The 24,996-nt window shown below is 32.1% G+C and overlaps 1 protein-coding gene across 3 annotated transcripts in view; it reads right to left on the bottom strand.

The window, feature by feature from the left end:
* LOC149547799 (uncharacterized) overlaps positions 1–24,996 on the bottom strand; it is a 63,757-nt gene that overhangs the window by 23,547 nt on the left and 15,214 nt on the right. Inside the window, exon 4 of one of the 3 annotated variants that reach the window (XM_089791846.1) lies at positions 3,303–3,871. The exons of 1 other annotated variant lie outside the window; for it this stretch is intronic. In XM_089791846.1, coding sequence (XP_089647972.1) covers positions 3,842–3,871 — 30 coding nt within the window. In that variant the 3' untranslated portion in view covers positions 3,303–3,841. Of the gene's footprint in view, positions 1–3,302; positions 3,872–17,664; positions 17,813–24,996 lie in introns of those variants that run through there. One more of the 3 variants, XM_089791845.1, reaches the window with a different exon arrangement.

Raw genomic sequence — 24,996 nt, 5'->3', positions numbered from 1 at the left:
GCAAGTTTAATAGCAACAATAGAAGACTTCAGTAGCACCTCAGTACCTGCACACTCTCCTCTTCCTCTCTCTTATATTTTCAACATGCAATACTACTTTTATGAAATCTTAAGACCCAACAAAATGCCCACAAAGTAGTTAGGCATTTTTCATGGCTCAACCACCAAGAACCATGCACAATGCCACATGTACATGAAATACTAAGAAAAGGGCATCCATCCCTTGAATAGGCAATGACATCTTGTCATAGAATCCGCCAAAAATAGTGGTCACAAGAGAAGTGTAAGGGAATCCATCATACCAACCTATTTTTGGCATATTCTCTTACACACACCAACCACTCATTCTTGGGTGACCAAAAAGGCCCCATGTCATAAGATGCTCTTACACCTATCATAGCTCATTCCTTAAATAGCTCTTACGCATCATAGGAATTGATCATAACCTTTTCAGCCATGATCTCCTTCACACACTTCAAGATGCTGACACATGTAAGTGATCAACATGCCAACTAGACATGTACACTCACATTTACATATTATTTGCAAAAATACATTTACAAAACAAATAATAATAAGAATAGGAATTATACAAGGTTGAGACACCTTATTCCTAACAATTCTCTTCGTTTAGCTTACTTTATTTTTTAGGTAGATTCTTGTCATGATTTAGTTGTTGTTTTTTTTTCTTCTTTGTTCTTTATTCCCTATTTTGGCTTCTCTCCTTTTCTTCCCATCTATTTGTATCTTGTTATATATTTTTCTCCCTAGTTCTTATTAGGGGTTGCTTCTTTTCACAATTGTCCTTGTTTCTTTCCTTTTTCCCTTCTTCTTAATCCCTTTTGTCTTCCTTCTCTTTCTATTTTGTTTTCTCTTTACTATGGTTTATGTTGTTTGTCTTGTATTTCCCTTCTTGGATGAAATCTTGGCTCATTTACTTTGTTTCCTTTTTAAGATGGAGGCTTCCCCCTTTTGTTGTTATATCCATGATACACTAGGTTACATGGATATAACAACTTTGGGAGAATTAACCTTCCTCAAAAGTGTCTTTGGCTAGTCCTATAAGATATCTTAATCGAACTAGCATAAGAAAGTTAAGTTTAAATCTTTTTAACTCGAAGTTCTTTCTCTTTCATTTAAGAAGACTAATATCTAGGATTAATTCTCCTCTCTTTGCCACTTTTCCACTATATATAGAGGTAATTAATTGTTTCCCATGAATACTTTAAGCAAGCATGTATTCATTCAAACTAGTTTCCTAAACTATGTTGGCAATACTAATAACAATCTTAGTTAAAGCTCTAAAACTTTGTAGAGTGTATTGGAAAAAACATAATTTCATCAAGAAGATAAGAAAACTATTTGTTCTTATACTTTGCTACATTGTTTTAAGAAGATAAGAAGGCAAGATAAATAAAAGACCTAGATACTCTACTTTAAACAAGAAAAATATTAATATCTATGATTGATGAATACATAGCCAATTTTACTTTTCACCCATGTCATTCATATTTTTCATTAAAATCACATAAAGGTAGTAAAATAAATGTTCAGTAACATAAAACTAGATTCCATTTAGTAATAAGACTCCTTAAGACACTTTTGACTATAAATAGGAGTTTCCCTAACTAGTTTAATATGCTTAAAGATCTAAAGTAGTGGGTAAATCCACTAAAAATAATGAGAAGAGGATCAGTATTCAAAGAAAAAAAATCCAAAAATCATGACAAAAATGTTAAATGAAAATAAAGTACTTTTTTACTATTGATAATAAAAAACATGTAAAATTATTTGTTTCAATAAGGGTTGAAAGATCTACTAACAAGGATTTTAGTTAAAAGCAAAATGTGAAACAACTTAAACATCACACACTAAGCTTAATTCTTAGACCAAAAGTGTTAAATAGTCAATGCTGACTTTTTTTTCCCAAACTTAATTCTTCCCTTAGTGTGTGATGTTTAAGGGTGGTGGCAAAATGAAAGTTCATAGATTTACAAATTTGGAAATTGTCTCATCTACTTTGAAGGTATGAAAAAGTGGGAAAGGCCCAACCCAAAAAGTATCTTAAGACAAGAAAGGATATGAATTCTGAAACAAATGTAATATTTTCACATATGATGTAATGATGAATTAGATATGGATTAATATGTGAGTGTTGGTATGCCTTCTTAAAGTCCTTTGTCAAGAAAAAGAGGCAAATGTATTTAGAAGTAGACAAGACGTAAGCATCTAGAACTAGATTTGAGGTTTTCTTCCCCATTCTTTTTCTACTATCCTCTTTGAGAGTAGAGATTAAATTTTTTGTAAAATCTCTCAAAACATAGATACTTATTACAAAATTGAAGAAAGTCATCAAACTTGCAAGGCCCAAATGTCTCTAAGCTATAATCCACATCAATTCTAACCATTTTCAATAGAGGAGTGCATTTCAAAAAGTAAGAAAACAATGAAACTTCTATATTATTATTTTTCTCTGCAATATTCTATATAGAATTTGTTAAATAAACCTAATATTGATAATAAATATTTTCAAATTTACTAGTTCTAGAGTCTTCTCAATCTTGCATAGAAAGAAATCTATAGGTTTTAATAGGGTGAACTAAAAAAATATCGCACAACAAAGTAGCTGCTATGGAATTAGCATCTACCTGCATCGTTTGAACACTTTCCTTCAAATAAATGAAAATTGGAAATTGTGAACTACCATTTTTCAAAATATCATTTCAAAATTGATATTGAGTATCTGAAAAAGAAAGTTTTCAGCAAACTAAAACAAGTGCCACATAGTGGCTTAGTACTTGTCTTTAGTTTTTATAAAAATCTAATTTTAATTTAATAAATTTATTATAGTATGCTAAAAAAAATATTTATAAATATAATTATTAATATATTATAAATTAATTATAATATGATAAATAGTAATATTTTCATAATAATAATATAAAATTATATTTCTTAAACAATTATATAATATAAATAAATAAAAAATTTAGAATTTTTGAGTGACAAAAATTATATTATAAGAAAATACAATATTAAAATATAAAAATCTAAATCAACTCATTTACATTCAAAAAATTATTAAAAATTAATGAATCACATTAGCTTAATCAGTCTTAAAAAGTATTAGTTTACAATCCATCATATGGGGCATATATAAGAGGTAAATGAGTTCACCCAGTCAAATTGTAGAAAAATATTTTCTAATAATTGTAAATTTAAAAATCTCGCATCTATAATATGCAATGTAATAGTTCGATAAGGAATTTTAAAGAACAATTAATTTAATATGTAGAAAACATAAATTTTAATCACACGTTTGTATAAATTTCAAAAAGTATCACAATAGTACTTAGCCTACAGGAAAGTACCAATAAGGAATGCTTACGTCTAGATAAAAAACATACAACTTGTCTAAAGCTTCAATTGTAAGGGCAAAACATTCAGAGCTCAAATAGACAATACAAGAGTAAATGTCAATGGAAAAATTAGTTGGTAAAGCCAAGTAAGTCAGGTATTATGCACGGGTCCATATTTTTCAATATAAAAAGCCAATGCATGGAGTACTAAAAACTATCCTCTTTCTATTTTGACAACGTATTTAGCCTAACACTTACATTTACTTTCATCGTGTGGGTAGCAGATGGCATTACACTTGTCATGAATATTAATTAGAGGAGTTGACTATATAAATGAGGGAAATAAGAATATGGTAAGAGATACTTTGGAGTGCACACTACAGACAATAAAGCTCTATAGAGAAGTTGTTTAGAAACTTTACCAATTCCTTTGCCAAATGCAATGAATGGATAGTTGAGTTGTTGGTAGTCGGTGCATCACTCTTAAGATTTAAAAGCATTCGGAAAGATCTCCTATGATTAGGAAATTAAAAATGAATGATCAAGATCTACTGAAGGTAAGTAATATTAAACATTTTTTCAATCAATTTCATAAATCAATTTACAGTCTTTCTCACAATAGTAGACTAGTGGAAATTGAAGTTTTCATAGGGAGTGGAGAATGAAAAATAGGTGGTGGGAATAACAAAGTCATAACTAACATTTGTATGAAAAGAAGGTATAATGATTATGAAAACAGTGAGGTATGGTATAGGTAACATATTAGAATATTATCATATATTCTTATTGTAACTATTCATATATTGCATGTCATAAACTTTAGGAATAATTATTTTGGGAGAAAATTTAAAACAATAACATATATGTGCACAACAAGTAGTACTAGATTGGAGTTGTCTTTTTTTTTTTTTCGCTTTTACTATGCTTCAATTTCCAAACAAGATGTTTTTAGTTTTTCTTTCTACAAAGAGGAAAGATTTTAATTGCATTCATTTTTGTAGGCGAGTAATGTTGTGAAAACGCTCAAACATATTTTTTCCTCAATTGACATGCAAATAGACTAGATGAGTTTTACATTTCATAGTGGTCACTAACACAAAGTGACATACTTTCCTGGGTTAGTTTTCCTTACCCTTTGCCTAGGGGTAGGGGCACATCTACATACATGGATATGAGTAAAATGGTTGTGGAGCCTTTGGTTCTTTCAAATCCTCAAATGATCACCCAAAAGGCATTTGATCTATTCAACAAAATGTGAAAACATAGACAAAACATCTAAAATGCATGACCAAGTATCTCAAAAAATTTGGTTGTGTATTCCAATATATGCACAAAATTCTTTTAAAAAGGCTTTAAGAAAGTTTAAGAAAATTGCATTAAGAGGCATAGTCAAGCAACAAGATTTGGGACTCTGTCTATCTCAGCTTCTATGTCAAACCAACCCCTTTGTTGAATATAAACTTTATTGTGTGTGATAGGAAACTCATCTATTGTAACTAATAAGAATTTTTTGTGAATGATACTCCCCCATTCACCTATCAACTATACCCTTGCACACATGCCTAGTGCAAGCACTAATGGATAACTTGAACATCTTTTGCAAACACATTAAGACAAAGTGTCACAATTTATTTATTTATTTTGGATGTCATAAAAAAATGATGTAATTTTATTATACATTCACCTTTATTATAATGTGCCATGAGGCTTTGTGTAGTATCTTTTTCTTCCAATCACAAGTTTCTCAAGTGAGCATCTCTTCATGACAATATTAGATATAAAATATTATTGCCTAATGTGAATCTAGTCTTGGTGCACATCATTTGTTTTGTTCCAAATATCTTATTATGGTCACTTTAGATGTTTTATCAAGTCTCATTTGTATATTAATTGACGGCACACAATTTGGTCCATTTGTCATGTCTCTCCCTATTTAACATTATGGGGGATTATTATATTGTTCATGTTTATGCTTCCATTGTTTTCCTTGGACTGAGTTGACACAATCTTGCATTTAAATTTTGTAGAGGCATCTTTCTGTCCTAAGTTGATCATGGTTCTTTAGCTTATTGCACCTACATTTTACAATTCATAGATTGAGTAGTGTTGATCAGATCATTCATGCAAATTTATGTGTAGTTTGTAATTTTAATTGATAGACATTTCACCATTGTTGTCGCTTGGTCATGGTTAGAGAAGTGTTTTTTAGGTAACTCATGCAAATTTTTATCTTCTTGATCTTGATCCTCATCTTGTTTTAGAGGAGGTTCTTGAGCTATAACAACATGTAAACTACCATTTTCTAGTTGGTTGTAACTTCTTCATGCTCTAGAGATGTTCTTATTTTTGGAAATCATTTTGGAGGCTTCCTTTGTTGGTATGATAGTGATGTGTAGTAAAGTTTCCTACAAGTTTTAGGTGGATCATTATTTGTGTGTTTTCATTGTTAGTAACGAAGTGATCTACAAGCATTAGATTGGTTATATCAGTAACATGATTGATCAGAGAGTTCAACCAATTAAACATAGGATGAATAGGGTGAAAATAATCAATTTGAATATTTTGTATTCATGATAAAAGTTTTTGTGAATTATGAATTACAGCTTACAGGATATATTTGTAAGACACGGTTGAAGATGATTGTGAAGAAAAATATATCAAGTATGTATAGGAAGCCAAGATTTCTTCAATATCATAGATTACATAATAAAGAACAAATAACAAGTAGAGTTCACTTGGAAAGATTCAATCACCCGGTGTAATTTGTGGTCGAGGTTGGTAAAGTGAGTGGATATGTGTAAACATGATGATATAAAGGCATATAATTCAAGGTATTGATACACTCTCTTAGGATTTGAATTGATTAAGGATGACCATTGGAAATACATTTACAGTTTTTCCACCACCTCAAAAATTATTATATAAGTAATGTTAGAGTGATGTGTGATGTGTGAATAAATGTTATGATATAAAGTTTATGAAGTAGAATTAATGTACAGTTTGTCCAGAGAAGAGGATTGATCAAGAGCATAAATGATCTATCATATGCAATAGGTGCAAAAAATTAGACCAAGCTACACTTGTTGATTTGAACAGGTTGACAAGAAAAAACCTTTAACAAGGTCACTCTTAATAGGCATGTGCAGGATCCTAACAAGTCCAAAGAAGGAAATCATTTAGCTAGGTGGCTCGTAGAAGGATTTCTTAAATCTATTAACTAGGTATATCTGATCAATATGTATTGTAAAGCTTCTAGCAAGGCTTAATACTCTTAATCAAGTGAAACCCTAACTAGGTAGATGTAAAAAGCTCTTAATAAGACAACTTGATTACTACAATAGTGAATTTATGAGTAATAATTCACACCATGGTTTTTCCCTCTAACTAAAGGTTTTCTATGTGAACAATACTTGTCAAAGTATTTCATGTGTTAATGTTTGAATTACTTTATTACTACTTTGTTATTTTATTTGCATGTTTCATATTGAGTAGAATAGTGGTGAAATTGTTCAAAGTTTTAACTACACATATCCACCACCCCACCTCCCCACCCCACCCCTAATGTTTCCTAGTATTAACAATTGGTATTAGGCCTAATAGCTTGAGGGGAATCCTTGAAAGAAACATGGAAACTACTAGGTATGTGAAGAGTCTTAAAAATCAACTTACAAAGGCAAATGAAGTAATCAAAAGGTTGAAAGATCATGTGATGCATTCTAAGGAAAACATAAAATAGTTTTATGATTAACTAGAAGCCTTTAGTAATAGTAAATATGATGATTTAGAAGCCCTACAAGTCATGTCTCAAGAGAATGATGAACTACAAAAAGATAAAAAAAATATATCCAAAGGGAATTGGAGGTGTTATCTATTAAAATTGGTGAGGAGATAGAAGGCCAAAAAAAGTTATTGGAGATACAAAGAAGATTGCAAAGGAAACCCTACAATAAAAAGTGGATGAACTTTCAAAGTTTAACAAGAGATTGGAACTTCACATGAACATCTTCATCAAACCAATGAGGATTTGTAGGAAGTCAAAAGTGAACTCAATCTTACAATGATGAGTAATGAAAAATTGGAACATGAAAATGAGAGACTAGAAGGTGAACTTGATGTCACAAATAAGCTACTTAAGAAATTCAATCAAGTTTATACGAAATTGGATGAGTGGTTAAGGAACCAAAGAAGCCATGGTGAGACTCGTGGTGTTGGGTATACCAATGATGTGTAAACTAGGATTTACAAGTTTTATAACGTAATGCAAAATATAGATCTAATTCCTTGGTCCTAGCAAAAATTGTGTGGATATGTGTATTTAATCATTATAATTACAAGAAGGGTTACGATTTAAGAACGATAATGTAGCTGTGTTTAATTACATAAAGAGAACAATGAGAAAACTTAAATAAATGGGATAAACAAAAAAAGAAATAGAAGAGACACAAATAATTTGATATGAAGTTCATCCAGTTAGTACTACATCTCCGAGTCCACTTCTCAATTTGGGGACCACTTTATTAATAATGCCAAGAAAAATACGTTTTCTTACAAAACCTAATCTTTCAAGAACATGTTCATAGTCTCTTAATTTACAATTTTTGATGAAGAATAACACCTTGTAAACTCTCACAAGTTTCCCTCCCCAATCACTTAGAATTATTTTTCCAAGAGCACTCAAATCGTTTCAAGAGTGCCAAAATTTCCCTCCTCAAGAATTACAAAAGTTTCCTAAAACTTCTTTCACCAAATTTCTATAAGGCCAATTACCCATCTATTCCAAATTCTCCCCCTTTTACACATAAATTTTAACATATTTGGTCAGTAACCAAATCACAAATTTAATAGCCATATTCCCATTTTATGGAACAAATTAGAACCATTCCTTGGTTGCAATAATTATGAGCCAATTAAAATAAACTAACCCCTTAATATTTCTTGGTTTATATAGGTCCTTTAACAAACTTAACGAAGTTTTTGTTTACCTCTATCTTTTTAGGCACATATCTATCATGTTTTTAATTTTAAAATAAACAAACTCTTCTTTTTATATTCCCTGTATGGGGGGTTGGCTTGAGCCCCACACCCCATACACATATATGGTTTTTTCCTTATCCGTCTTGAAACATAACAAAAGTAAATTGATGCTATGCATATTTAAAACCCCATGTATGGTGTAATAAATGAGGTGGGGAAGTATTCAAAGTAAGAGGTTAAGTGTCCAAACCTCACTATAGAATCTTGTTTGAAGTTTTAAACAAGCAATGTGGATAAGAACACCACCAAAGTGCTACATCACCAATTTGTTGGCTAATGTGAGGACATGTGTTATCACATGATTTGAGTCATTCTACATAATGTCATGTCACCCTATCATGTCATGTCATTGTGCCACATGTTCTTCCAGTCATCTAACATGTGTTAGCATTTGATTGGTTGCACTGAAATCATGTTAATCACATCTGGTCAACCATTTTCCTGGTAAGTTTGACTAGCCATAATGTTTGCATATAGACTTTGTTTCAAAACTGGCGATAGTTCCAAAATCAATGCAATGGTCACTACAACTTAGCTTAAATTTTTAATTGAATTTGAGATTATTTATTTTCACCTATTTTACAATAAACCTCTAGTTCACCAATTTGACTAGACCTTTGAAGCATAACTTCTACATACAAGCTCCTTTGTAGTTTGTTCAAATTACATTGGATCCAGTTTTATGAGCTCTTTGTCATGATGTTGAATTTAAGAGATTCCTAGAGAGTAAAATTTTTGGCTTTTTCTAGATCCACCTTGATTAGGCAATCATGAAATTGGAGAATTGTCTAGATCTTAGAAGCCTAAGAAAGTAGACTAATCTCCACCAGAGGTGGAAAATTGAAGTCCTATGAAAGTTTAAAAACTTGTTTGTTATAATTGTAATAAGGTAGAACATGTAAGTGAAAAAAAATTAGACCCATTACCCCTACATGTTCAATATGACAAGAGTCAAATCATACTGCTAGAGTTTATAGGAATAAGTCAAACTTATATAATGGCCATTGTTACAATTGCAATAAGTTTCGATATAGAGCTAATGACTATAGAAGCACATTGCACAAGAGTCCTAAAATATTTGTGAACCAAGAAGTTCATATAAGAATAAAAATAAATGGAATATTACTTTCTCACATTATCATAACTATGGACACATTGAACAGAAAAGACTCGATGGCTCACGCTCGTGTGTTTCAAACTTCTACTCCCACCTGTGCATTTCAAACTTTGGCTTTGGACTACGCTAGTGTGGAGGATGCCCTTGGTGTGGCAGTTTCCTTTGCTGCGACTTGACTCTGTACTACATCTACTCATGTAGCTTCCTTCGGCCGGGTGAATCCTATGCCCCCTCCTACTGGGGCTAAGACCTTTGCCATAGGATTTACTATTGTGGCTCCAGCTATGGATGCCTTTCCTGATGTATCTCAAGTTGTTGTGGGCCGATCTACTATCTCTTATGTAGATGTGGCTTCTTTTCAAGCAGGTAGTAATGCTTTAGTTTTGTGGAAGGGGTCTCGTCCAGCTATGTTTAGTTGTGCGGTTGTGCCTATTCTTGTAAGTAATTTTTTGGTGCTTACTCTTGAATTTGACATTGTTGAGGAGATCAATGTATATGTGGATGATTTCTCTGCTACTGCTACTTTTTTTTTTTAGGGGTTTTTGGTCCTCTCTCTTAGATTTGCATGCTTGGATCTCCAAATTTTGGGAACCAATCATTTCGGATTTAGTTCAGATCTACCCTATGGGCAAGGGGTTTTTTATTGTGAAATTTTCTAAGGCTAGTGATAGGAATGTCATCCTATGTCATAGTTTCTCTTGGGAGGAAAGGTTTCCCCTAATGGCCAAACCTTGGTATCTAGCATTTAATCTGACTACTATGTCCTTTAATAAGATTCCTCTATGTGTTAGGTTGCCGAATCTCCCTCTTCACTTCTGGCAAGACTCAGTCTTGGAGGTTGTGGGGGATGCCCTTGGGGATTTCTTATTGGTTGATAATTTCCACCAATGTCTATAGGACAACATATGCTCATATCCTTGTGGAGATGGATATCTCCAAGGGACTCCCTGCTATGTTGAAGTTTGCTTCTTCAAGTGGTTCTTGGATTTAGCTTCTTGATTATGAAGGTATTCCCTTTAGATCTAGGAAATGTCATAAAATTGGACATCTCGTTGCTCGATGCTCCTCTGATAAGGTTAGATTGAAGAAATCACCTTCTTGGTGGTTGGGGGTTTTAGATAATCACTATATGGTCGAGAAAGTTGCTTCGGATGTGGATGAGTTGGATAACTCCTCTCATATTGATCTCGCTTTGGATGAGGATTCTGTTGATGTCTCTAATGATTCACATGTTGTCCCTACGACAGTTTTGACACAAAAGGTTGTTACTTATCCCTTTCATACTACTGACTCTATTGTCCCTTTGACAGCTTTAAGTCAGAACTTTGTTGTTGTCCCTTCTACTATTGACTTTGTCCAAAACACTATTGTTGGTTCTCTTACTGTGGCCATTTTAGGGGTTAGTGGGGATTGGTAGAAAGTTGTGGGGAAGGTGGAGGATGGTTGGACTTCAATTAAAGGGGAAAAAAAGGAAAATCCTTCAAACCTTCATTTGATATGTCTTTATGTTCTCAAAAGAATGGACCAAAATGTAAATCTTGATGGTATGTGTTCTCTTGGGTTGTTTGCCCTCTTTTTGGGAACCTTAGTGTGTCCCTCTAGTTTTCCGAGTGGTTTTCCATAGTTGTTTTAAGATTCTCATTTTTATATCTTTCTTGTCCCTTTATACAAGGTTTAGGATCCTTTCAAAACCTATTTTTACTTCATCAAAACTATGGACACATTGCAATCAATTATAGACTAGGGACAAATAGAGGCAATGTTGGACCTTAGAGAACCACTAGGATGGAATTTTTCTTTTCGTAAGGTTGGATACCTTGCTAGAACTTTTAGTCAAGAAATGATGGTAAGGAACTAGTAAATCTAAATAATGATAGGATAAGGAAGAAAATCCCAATAGTTGAAGAGACAAGGAGTCAAACAAACGAGATTTTGGTGAAGAAGAGAATAATTTTGAGATATTTACATCACCTCTAGGTGTAGAAAAACCATCATCCAACAAAGTCAACATAAATTTAGGCGGAATTTCATGACAAATCTAAATCTGAATCCACTAGATGCGAGTGTAATAAGATAGTGTAATAAGTAAGATCTGCATGGTTAGATTTATGGTGATGTCTAATTGCATGATGTAAAATTGTGTGACATGATGATGTGTTATACCCTACGAGGAATTTGAACTTGTTTACTAAATATCGATTGGCTAGTTCATTTGGTGAATCATTTATTGCTAACATGATGGGTTATAAAAGACAGATTATGCCCCATTTGTCATTTACTCATTCAAGGAGCTTATATAGAGTCACATAAATGAATTTTAAGGAGAATCCAAGAGATTTATACTATTGGGCAAAGGATCTAAGAGAAATTTGGTGAAAGTTGATTGTGGTGCTAAGAACTCGTGAAGAAATACTAGTTTGTTGTAGGAAAGAGAGACTTGTCAAAATCTAAAGTTGTTCTTTGAATCTAAAACTATGGCAACTCTAATAGCAATCAATATTATGGAAAGACCTTGGGACGCGGCTATCCTCCCTACAAACTATACAATTGACCAATTTTCAAAAAATCGAAAATAGCATGGACTTTTATGAAAATTTCAACATTTGATCTCCATGATCTACATAATTTGTAGTCAAAAACAACAAAAAAATTGGGGAAAAATCACTACATTTTCATGAATTTGGAAAAAAAATGTTTGACTTTGTTTTGTCTTTAGTGCATTTTGTCTAGAGATTAGCCTGCCCCAAGATCTTGACCTATTTTCAAGAAACACCCTTACAAATCTATTGAATTCAACCCAATAGGTCCCCTATCAAGTGTGCCCTATGATCTAATCCACATTAAAGACATTTCAAATTATATTCACTATAAGATCATTAATTTGGGAATATCAACTATATTTTAGCAATATGAGAAGACGAACTATGATAATTTGGTTTTGAAAGATTAATTCAAAGTGTTGGAAAAGAAGGGTTTGACACACACCATTAGTCTCTCAAGAGAGCTTGAGGACGAATAAGATAGCTATGTACTATATTGAGTTCATGACCAATTGATGTGGTTAGATAAACCACAGAAAATCATAAAGGAAGTCATTAATATAATTATTAACTATTGTGTTGAGGGTTAAGTTAGTGAGGACAACTCAACAAGATAAGGTTACGTGATTGAAAAAATCAAAGTGGGACGAAAGTAATAATAGTTAATAAGATCATAGACCATGTTGTGAAGTTTTCTTCAATGGATATCAGTTATAAGGTATTTCAATCCACTTAGATGAATAATATTATGATAATTGCAATATTGATAACATAGAAGATGGTTAGTAAGGGCTCAAATTTTGATCTATGTGGAGCATTAAGAGATCAACTAAGCATAAAGATGGAGAAGATCAACACCAATAAAAGAACCCCATTCAAATATCATCAAATTTTGATGGCATTATTCTTCTACTCTTAGAATTACTTCCTGGGTATTGATAATGTCACTTGGGTAGAAAATACACTGGTACTTGTGCAAATAAAAGAGCTTTATTAAAATGTTTGAAAAAAATTTAAAAGTAATATTTGGGCCTACTTCAAGGAATTCAAGAAGAATATGCATCAGAAGGAAATGATTCCATCAGTTGTAGCGAAAATGTAAAAAGATACAATTTGTTTCATGGTGGACATTAGTACTTGTCAATGGAAGCAGTGGAACCAAGGACATCAAGGGTGATGCCATGGAATACAAAGTTGAAGGAGGTGTTCTATCTAGTAATGTTGATTATGTACTATCGCAACTACAAGATACAAATAGTCCTAGGTTTGGGACATATGAAGAGAAAACTGTGGAAGTGCATAGTATGCTTACTAAATTGGTAATGGAGAATAAAATCAAGAAGCAAGTCTAATAATTTTCACTAAGGTGTGGTTTTACAAAGGAAGCAATAGACAAAGAAAGAGAAAATCACGTTGCTAAGAGTACTTCAGGTATTGCACATATTGAGAAGGAAGAAATTGTCTCTAAGGGAAAGCACCTACTAGGAGACCAAAAAGAATTGAAACCTTAAGGAAAGAGAAGGAGACACTATTGGTGAAGATTTATACAAAAACCAGAGGAAAGAATGCTAAGGATAAGAATGATAAGTTAGAGCCTACAAGAAAGAGGAAAGAAAGAAAATTGTGTTAGTTTGTGGTGACTAACAACAAGCCGATGTAGGCCACTAAACCAAGAAAGAAGGTAAAAGAACAAAGAAAGAATTTTGCAAACTCAAATAAACAAGAAGCCACTGAGTTGGAAGAGGATCAACGTAAGATGAGAGCCAATGGAGATTAGCCAAGAGTAGATGGAGTACCAACTATGAAATTAAATTCATGCAAAAATCAGTAAGGGGAACCCTGATAGTAAAATTATTCTTCAAGTTGATAAATAGGGAATACATATAAATGTGAAAAAGTATTATAATTCTTATAAGGAAGAAGAACCAAAAAAATCAGTAAGTTGCAAAAGCATATAGCATGAATAAGTTGAGTAAGCCATTGTTTGAGATACAAGGTCAAATACTAGCCACCTTTTAGAATAAGTTGGAAGTTATATGATTGGGATCAATAATATAGGAAAAAGACCTAATAGAACATGTTCTAATGAAAAAGCAACTAGAATTACATTCTAAGGAATATGAGAAATACTTGGGAAAATAAGTCCACTATTCAAAATAAAGAAGCTAACTAGACTTTTGCATGGTGATGCCAAAATGATTGAAGAAGCGATAGAGAAGGACTTTAGAAAATTTATGAAAATAGAACAAGAAGTACAAATTGATGTTGAGAAACTAGAGCAAGAAGAGAATTAACTTAATAAGCTTATTGATGTTTATTTTAGTTTAGATGTCATAAGTATACATGTTACTGTTAATGAGGACACCCAATAGGTATAGGAAGCACCAATATAAGTTCTTGAGATGATAGAATTGATCTAGTTATGAAGGAACTTGATTCAATAGTTGACATGGTTATCAAGGAGAAGATTGCAGATACACAACAAGAAGCTACTAATAATAAGGCAAAAGATCCAAAACTAAGTAAGGAATAAGAAGAAATGACATTATTTGGATAAGGACAAATTTAAAAAAGAGGAATTGGGAGAGGAAGAAAATAAAGATGTACAAGAGGAAGTTGAGGTAGACGTGGATACTAGAGAAATTGGTAAATAATAAGTTGTCAAAGTATTATCTACTTAGAAGAGAACCAATGATGATGATAACTTACCAAAAATAAAGGATCTATTGCTCTGAGTTTTATGAGTCCACCAAACATGACGTAGATGTCAATGACTATCAAGTCAAAGACCAAAACAAATATAAGGAGAAATGAGCACAAAATTATTTAGACTGCAAGAGATATACTTGCAAATATTGTACAAAATGTTACCATTGATGAAAATGCTACACCTATTGAATAATTCGATCAATTGATGACTGCAACAATAGAAAAAAAATGAAGAGATTAAATGAGGCATGAACACAAATTGTTGAAACAAAGTATGAGAAGAGGTCTTGTATGTTAGCTCAAATAATTGTAAAAGTTAATACTTTGAAAGATGCATTGAAGGATAGATACAAGATACTCACTATTGTTATTGACTATACAAATTTTGTCATTTATATTGATATAAAAGACATGAACCTCGAGAAGAGCTAAAATTATTGGTTATGGGTTTTGAATCAAATAAGAAGTCAATAAGAAGCTTTAGAGTATCACTTAGTCTGATAAATCATAACCTCAAAATGCTACATATTGAACAAGACTAGAGGATTAGCAATCTTATTGAGTTGTAGAGTCAATTAATTTCAAAGGTGGACATTTTGCATAGTGGAGTCAAAGGATTAGAAAATGTCATAGGACTTCTAGAGATGAGCACAATTAATGTACTTGAAGACTTGGCATTCCAAGTTAAGAGTGAGATATCAATTGTAGACAATTTGAAGGAAGGTTGTGACTCTGACTTGCAGACAATAAGGTCAAACTTTGTTGAATTATTTAAGAGGTTTTGAGCTCCTATCAATAAAACATTTTTGACAGTTTGCTAAAGTTATTTACACCTTTGTCATTGTTGTCAAAATCCGAGTAGTAGAGAAGAGAAAATTATAATTCATCTTTGAAATTTTGAACACAATCATTTTTTTTGTAAATGTTGCCATTAATGCCAAAAAGGGATATTGTTGGCATGTTTGATAGAACTTATTGATAGATCATCATTTGTGTGTTGTCATTTCTAGCAACCAAGTGATCTACAAGCATTAGATTGGCTATACCAATAACATGATTTATCAAGTAGTTCAAATAATTAATTATAGAATGGAGTAGGTAAAGACAACCCATTTGAATGTTTTGGATGTGCAGTGAGTTTTTTTTTGAATTATGAGTTAGGGATTACAAGATATGTTTGTAAGACATGCTTGAATATGATTATGAATATAAAACTATTAGGTATGTAAAAGAAGTCAATTTTTTAAAGCATTATAGGTCGAATGAAGAATAGTTAATAAACAAAGTTGATTTATAAAGATTCAATGAACCAGTACAAGATGTGGTAAAGATTGGTAAAGTGAGTCGATATGTGTTAATCAATTGACATAAAAGCACATCATTCAAGGAATTTATTCGCGATCATGAGATTTTGAATTGATTTTGAGGTCAATCACTAGAAATGTGTTATATTCATAAATTTTTTAATTACCGACTACCCAATTTTAACCAACCATTTCCAATTCACATGAAATCTCAACAACTATAAGTTATATTCAAAACTTTTTAAATTAAAATAAAATATAAGATTAAACATATTCTATTAGGGGTCGTTTGGTAGCACGACTGAGTGGAATAGGCATATGTAAATTCTTAAAATTTTGAATTCTCTGTTTGGGTGCACCAAATTAGAATTGCCCATAGAATACGTAATCTAGTTTTGGCCCAAAATGAGCATTTGCAATTCCACCTAAATAAGTGGAATTGAAATATGCATTCCTATTCCAGTTTTATTTATTTAGAAAACATAATTTTTTTGATCTATGAATTCCCTATCAAATTCTAACTTAATCAAACAAGAATAAAAATATGTATCCCTATTTTCTATTCCAAAATAACAATTCCAATTCCTATATTTCTGTTCCCGCAACCAAACAGACCCTTTAGAAACACTAAATCCCATATCTTTGAAAAAGAACTCAAGCACACACAGCCATAACGTCTTGGAAGAAATGGCGATGCATGGAGACCACGGTGATAGGGGTCACAGCAAAACAGCAGAAGAAAACAAAGAAGAATGAATATAATAAAATGTAGAAGACTAACACTGGCGTTTGCTGAGATTTGTAAGAAGAATAGAAAAGAAACTGAGATATCATAACAAAAGAAATGGCACCTAGCTGGCCGTTTTAGGAATAAATAGACAATTTTTTCAAATTTTTAGCAAGCGCTTGGTCCACGTCAAGCAATAGACACATCTAAATCAAAATCTAACACTGATGAATGGTAACGCTACAATTTATATCCATCATTCATCAAGCAGAGATAAAGAATTCTTCTTATACATTCAACCCAAATAATTAAAATACATTAAGATGCTGAAACAAAGAACTTGTTGTGCAAGCCGGTTGAATAATGATTTCTCCAAATTCAATAGAATTCTCTGACTTTCCAAATTTGTTGTTTAAATTTTCATTCCTCAACATTCCACTTATAATTTTTTTCCTCCATACCATGGAATAGAAAACTTTCGTTCATCGCACAACCTCAAAATAGAAATTTTTTAATGATTTCGTGAGTATTTAATTTCCACCACTTCAAAAATTATAATGATTTCATGGTCCACGAGTAACTAATGCACTTAATCTTTTACTAGAATCTAAAATCTATGTAAGAATCTAATTAATAATTTTTTAATCAATTTATTAGATTCAAAAACCAATTTATGATTATAACATTTGATTTGATTATTTTATGCATTCATACTCCTATAATAATATTTAAAACATAATTGTAATAAAATAAATATTTCTATATTCTCATTTAGTATAGAATTTTAACCAAAAAAAATACTACCAATATCATATGAGTATCATGACATTTCAAATTATGAAGACAATGTATAGGCTATTTATTTTATTACCACATTTTAATACAAAATTTTGAAAATTTCTATTTACTCAAGAATGTCTATCATTTGTTTCCATATTAACCTTACAAGGTACAGTCAATACCCAAAATAGACATAATATTAATCTCCTCTTCCTCTACCTCAACCACACTCTCACCTTCTTCCTACAGCCACTCAGATGCACGCAATGACACATCAATAAGTCAATGCCCAAATCAACATAATCAAATAACAATTGATAATTCATATTCGATCTTCATATTTTTTAACATTAATCATCAAACATATCATCAAATAATAAGAATATCTACAAATCAACATCATATACATTATATGAAGCCATGACATTATTTACAAATTCATTTAACATAATTCCTATCATAATTTGGAAGCAAGAAATTAATTTAATTATTGTGTTAGTAATGTCCAAAAATTCGTTGACCTAAGTTGAGATCAATTTGACCATGTAAAAAAAAAAAAAAAGTCATGCAAATCGTTAGATAAGCTAAAAAATAAGGGCAGCATAAGGCAAGTCATGACAATGTTTCTCTTGTTGTAGAGGACAATAATTTTGTTTCTTCTCAAGTTGACTTGGTTTCTGGTGGTCTAGCTAATGAGGCTAGGGTGCAATCTCATGCGAGTAGGAAAGGTGGGCCTATTGAGTCCAATGTACCTCAAGTTGTTGTCTCTTTTCAAGATGATCTTGTCATTTGTGGAGTGGCTATGGAGAATAGTTTTCAATTCGTTCCTTTGGTTGGATGTGAGGACAAACCTTTGGTGTATGATTCCCATGATAGGGCTTAGTTCCCAGAGGCTTTGAGGGTGGTGTTGGTGCTTTTGATTTGGTGGGTGATGTTGGTCTTCTTTCTTAGATTGGTGGAGATTTGGCTTTAGAATCGATGGTTTGGTAAGACATTGCCACAAACGTTGAAGAGGGTTGGATTACTACAAAAAGAAAGAAATCTAAGACATCTTCGCCCTCTTTTGACATGACTATTTGATACCACAAGGGAGATGTTGAAGGCAAATATTGGTAGGTCCTTGATGTGGGTGTTAGGGTTGGAGTTTCTCTAGTCATTTATATAGTTTTCAACTAAGGTAAAAACAGGTTTTGAAGGGATCATGAAATCCTTTACAACTTCACATCATAAAAATTTCCAACTAAGCACATACAACCAAAACATTGCATAGAGGAATGCAACTTCCATAACAAGGACCAAAAAGGAGCCACACAAAATAGGACCGAAAGCAATTGGTGGATTAGAATAAAAAATTAGTTGGTCAGCCCAATTTGCATTGAAGGAAAGAAACCATGATCCAACTTAAAAAAAGGGAAAAACTAGGATTTTCCTTTACCTCCCTTCTTCTTAGAGAGTAGCACCATGTCAAAATGAGGAGAGGACTTCTGACGCAAGGGAAGGAGGAGGCATAAGTGGAATAAACTCAACTTAAACCTACTAACACCCTACTTACACTACAACATTTGAGGTCAAATCCCAACGCCAATTTGTGCGTGATTTTTTTTTCAACTGTTCCCAACATCCTCGTAATACCAACGGTGTTGATATAATTTCAACACTCGAGTGATTATAAACCAAAAAAAATGACCCATTTCTCATTTTCCAAATCTAATTGCATGCGCGAAGAGGTGAACCTGTGAGTTGAGCTAATTGGTTGATTAACCATGTAGTTCTCAGTCTGAATACAAGATTCAATCGATGCATAATGCATGCAGAGATGAGGCTGGAATCAATATCTAGCGGGAGTGAATGTGTTTGTTAGTCAGAGGCATTCTCAAGGTGAAGTCGAGCTAGGTAAGGAAGTCCTACCCCATGTTTTTCTTTGCCCAGAAAATCTTGACCCTTGTTTGCTTGTCTTGGTAAGAACATTGTTACCCTTGTTGCCCATATGTACAGCACGTTGATTCCATGGCATTCATATGCACACAAACACTAAGTTACAACACAAACACAACCCCTTGGCAACCCATCTATACAACACGCCCATTCCATGGCATTCATATATCCTCTGACCATGTGCCACATGCCACTAGTAAATATACATGCACAATGTATACATACCAAAAAGCATATATACGTACCCTAGTCATAGCCCTCTGCCTATTCTATCTAATGTACACTTTAATGCCTACAATTAAAGGTGTCATCTCTTATCTGCAATATTATTCTTGTAACCTATAAATGCCAAATGGAAGATGCTCAATCAAGCTGGTCCAAATATGGATACTTAAATAATAAAATTTCCAAAGATGAGTTGAATGATTGATTTTTATCTCATTATGTATCAACCTCCACTGAATGATTGCACCTTGAAATTCATGTCTCTAATCTTCGTCATATCTCTCCATAACAAATGACATCTCTTCTCGACAACAATGACATCTCTTCTCAACAACAACCAATGTGTAACAATGAGTTCACGTGATCACTTATATTGATAGAGTTGATGTTTTTGGTATGAAGATGTATCCTTGCAATGATGATATTGCTTTTGTGTTTTATTCGAACTCTTTAACTTGTGCAACCATGATTCCTCTTATTTATAAATAACTATTTGCAATTGGTTTATGCCAACTAGGCACGTGCTTAGTCCAATAAAAAATGTATGAAGAAGAAATATGTTGGAACCTGATGTCTTCAATGGATGATGGGAATGGCTCCTTATATTTGTGATCTTATGTGAAGATTGATATTTTATGGGACATGTCCTTATGTCCTTTCATAATCATCTCATTCATAACAAATACTAGTTGCACTTTTTTCATTATTACTATATCAATTAGTCTTCTTAATCAATTTATCTACTTGGTGTTGGCTTATTATCATCACTATCAATTATAATTAATTCATTTAATTAAATAATTTGTCTTCTTACTAAATCGATATCTATTGTTAAGTGACTTAGTTGATATATTGATCACTGATATATGTTGACCCTGATATTATTATATGTTATCAATCTGGAATATGATGGACCCACCATGGTACATAAGTGTGTTTATCGATTGGGCCATGTGTTCTCCTTGACTAATGGACCAACTTGAGCATCATCCTTGGCTATAAATGATGTCTTGAACTTAATTATCATAATATCATTTTTTTTTTTTAAATCTTGGATACATATGATAAAGCCCATTATTCAAATCCATATATGTTGTAATATGTAGTATTTTCTAATCATATAACTTCTCTCATTTAATAGTCCTTGCAGTCAATACGATGATCCATGACTTCATCAATATATAGTCTTCTAATATTGATTCTAGTCCCACCCAATTTATGTTTTCATGATCTTGCATGTAGTCAATGTAGCTTAATCAATATTCTTTCTTGATTGTTGCACATACATTCTTTGTGTATCATATTGGTGATCCTAAAAATTGATCAAAGATCTTTCTATCAATCCATATAGCATGTCAATTCAACATTACACTCTTTAAGGTGATAGGTATATTGCCTTTATAAATTGGTTGTATGCTCACTACTTTTTGTCACCTTCCTTGATATCAATTCATGCTTCAAATGATATGAATTCGACCTCAAAATCCTCAAATACAGATGAGATAGGATGAGTTGATGCACCTAGTTTAGACTTATACCTTAAGTATTAATGTAGTTTTTTTATTATAAGAAAGTTAAATAATGGTTTTTATAGTATATTCTTTAATTTATATCATTAACTAAAATACATGTGGAATATTTACATGGGATGCAAAATACTTTAAAGAACCATGCCCTAGATGTGAATACTTTAGGTAGTTCAGGTACATCACATGTTCTATCCTCCACTTTTGTTTTGCTCGAACAATTTTTTTTAATAGCTCTAACAATTTGTCCATGGTTGTCCATATTATTTTATGCTCTAACAATTTTATGTTTCAGCACCTAGTATTGATCCTATGTTTAGTACATTCCTTGTTATAAGGAACAAAACCACAGAGGTAATGCCGACTGCATTGTCGACAACACATAGCATGGCCACAAATGCGATGGCAATGCTTATTGACAAGTAGATTCCTCTTTTTCTCTCTCATTTATCATGTGTTTATTTCACTTGAACTATTCTTTCTTGGGGGCATTTTGTAATATTGGATTCATTTAAAGCATGAGGTGATGAAGAAATCCTTAGATGTACATGTGTTAGATGTACGGTAACAATAAAAAATTGTGATAGATTGCTCATGACCAATGAAGATGGACTTCCCCTAAGAGTAGCCCAACTTCCAAGTACTTTAAAGATTGATCATTTCTTTTACTATATAATATTAAGGTAAGTGCAACAGGTTGGGTCTCACTTTTGGGCAAAAAGTGGAAGTATTTTTCCTATTTTTGAAATTTCTTGTCAATTGATGACAAAATTTGAGGCATTTAGATATTGAATATATAACAACTTCAAAAAAATAGATTATAGTGCTCAGAATCTACTTTTTGAATATGTAATTTATTTGTATACCTATATGGTAGATTTTATTTTTTGGATATGGATATTTAAAAACCACTTTTTAAAAAATGAATGTTTCACGACCATACCACACTCATGTATGGAGAGCATAATTTGATACAAATAAATGAATTTTTGTAAATTGGCTATAAAGGTAAATTTTAAAACCTCTCATGTACAGAAACCATAATTTGATCAAAATTTCACTTTTTCCACTTTTTTACTTCAAAAGAATTGTATGTAGATTGATGACATATAAATTAATTTAAGAAAAAATATAAAATAATAAAGTTATTAAAGTTTTAGCGAACCTCACTATTTTACATTTAAGTACCACCTTTGATTAAAAAATAATACAAAAATAGTAAATAAAATCACAACACTATAAAATTTATATTTTTGAAATTAGGACAGTGAGAACTGTAATGAGATTTTATTTCATAAAAAAATTTGATTGGCAAGATGCTCTAAAAATTATGGCAAGGCCTAAATTTGTCGATTCAATGCCTTCACTAAATCTTAAAAGGTCAAGGCATAGGCATGGTCGCACCAAGCCTATCTCGAACTGAAGTCCAAGGTGGGAGAAACAAATGTCACCCCATGTTGTAAGAAACAAGCACCCATTTTAAAAAATAAAAAACGGGTACCCAATTTTTATTTTAAAAAATGGGTGCCCATTTTTAAAAACATGGGGCCCATTTTTTGAAATTTGGATCGAGTTATGAGCCTAATACGAGTGCCCATTTTTTGAAAATAGGTGCCCATTTCTACAAGTGCATGATCTCAACTGGCGGGCTTCCGTAGAATTGACTCATCTTTGTGCACTTACCCATTACTTATAATCAAATGTACTAACCCCTCGTGCAATCCCTTGCAATAACTAATAATTCCCTTATTATTTTGTTGGGAATAATCTATTTTATGAAAAACTTAATGATGAATGTTTGGGCATATTCGGGTTGACCATATGCCCAGGGTATCATATTTTGATTTCATTGCTAGATCATGATTTTCTTTGACTCATTTCTTCAAGTATATTAAAAGGTAGCTTCAATTCATTTATGAATCTTTAAAAAAAAAAAAATCTTAAAAGGTGGAATTTACAAGATAAAGAATTAAGGATAAACTCATTGAGGCTATGACAAACACTTTTGGACCCAACATCTTTCAAAAACTTAGGCTCCTTGAGAAAGAGGGCCAAGCTTTGAAGTATATTAAAGACAACTACGAGTCCCAAATAGAACGCAACCCTTATTACAAGTGCCCCCCCATGCTCATATTAATGAGTAGGAGAATATAAAAAATGGATGTCATTGAGAGAAGTGCAAGACATGTTGGAGAAATACTACCACTCAAGGAAAGAAGGTATGTGATAATCTTAAGAATGAAATTATGTACTATTTACTCTTTGTACTTATGTGATCTAACATATTTCAAACATCACATAGGTTGCCAGACACATCAAAGGCAACATAAGCAAGAAAACAAAACCATGGGAAACACAAGCTCAGCATAGGTGAATATTCAAAACTTGTTTCACAAATTATAAGTATTAATAAATGAAAAATTGTATGCAAATATTTATAAATTGCAATCAATTTAATATTAATCAAATTCACTACAACAAAAATTCATGATACCAAGCAAAAATGTAGGCCTTGGAATTCAAAAAATATATTTTAGAAGAGGACAAAAAAATAGCCTACAAACAAGGCTATATAGTTGTGGCTAAATGACTCTGAGTAATGAGTGTGCAAGGTTCTTCCAGTGGATCTATCGATCAGGGAAATAAGCCAATTGATTTTTATTTCAAATTAAATACTTTACCAATTATTGTATTAAATGTTAAGTTCCAACATAAAGTGAATATATTTATTTTAAGTAAGGAAACAGTGATTATATATTTGTTTAAAACTTTAAAGTAAATATATTTATATGTATTAAGCTGAATGATTAACATTTCTTAGTATTTCTCTTATATTTATTAGTATATATTGTCGATAAATGCATTTATTATTTACATTGGAATGCAACCTATCAATCCCGATACACCATCTGAGTACAATGGAGGCGTTGATTCAAATGTGCATTGATTACTAAATTATTAATATAAGTAAACATTTTAAATTGAATTTGGTGTAGTACTACAAATTTAATTATAATGTTTTGGGATTAGTAAAATATTTTGTATTGGGATGTAGACGTTCCTGGTGAGCGTCTTAAGGTTCAAGCCACCAGGCAAGATGATATGGTTGAACAAGGTAAAGAGCATCATGTTTATGTTCTTTCAAGTACTACAATGCTTGTGACGATTATGATAATATGTTTTTAATTTTGCCATTTTATTTGTTATTGTAGAGAACCCACCTTTGCAAAGGACAATGAGATCATGTGCATGAGCAAGAAGAAATGAGGATGAGAACATGGATGAGGAAATATTGATGAATGTTGCAGTTAATGAATGCTAATGAATCTTATGTGTTAATGAATATTGTGATAATTCATGAATGTTAAATTTTATTAATAGATGAATGAATGAAATTTAGATATTAATGGAGAATTTCAAGTGATGTTAGAGCGGAGGGTGGGGGGTCAAATGAGCTTCCACCTTCACGTGGTTGGTCCTAATTAGTAGAGAATATTAAACTATTCTCGAAACCAAGTGAAGCTCAACATTAACCTATGATTGCATGACAACTTTATAACTCCACCTAGGAGTCTAACTGCTTTAGGCCATACATCTAGAAGACTCCTCTTGTCTAAAACACCCAACCTTGCAACCAAATACTTGTTTGTTCGCACCTTGCCTTAATTTTGAGCATCACAACTCTAACTCCACTTATATTTGCATGCATGTGCATCTCTAATGTATATATTTGCAAATGTA

Source organism: Cupressus sempervirens, chromosome 7 (assembly GCF_028749045.1).
Source record: "Cupressus sempervirens isolate cs-2001-9-10 chromosome 7, ASM2874904v1, whole genome shotgun sequence".
NCBI lineage: Eukaryota > Viridiplantae > Streptophyta > Pinopsida > Cupressales > Cupressaceae > Cupressus > Cupressus sempervirens.
Note: the sequence above shows the minus strand (reverse complement) of the source record. Positions and strands in the feature narration are given on the sequence as shown.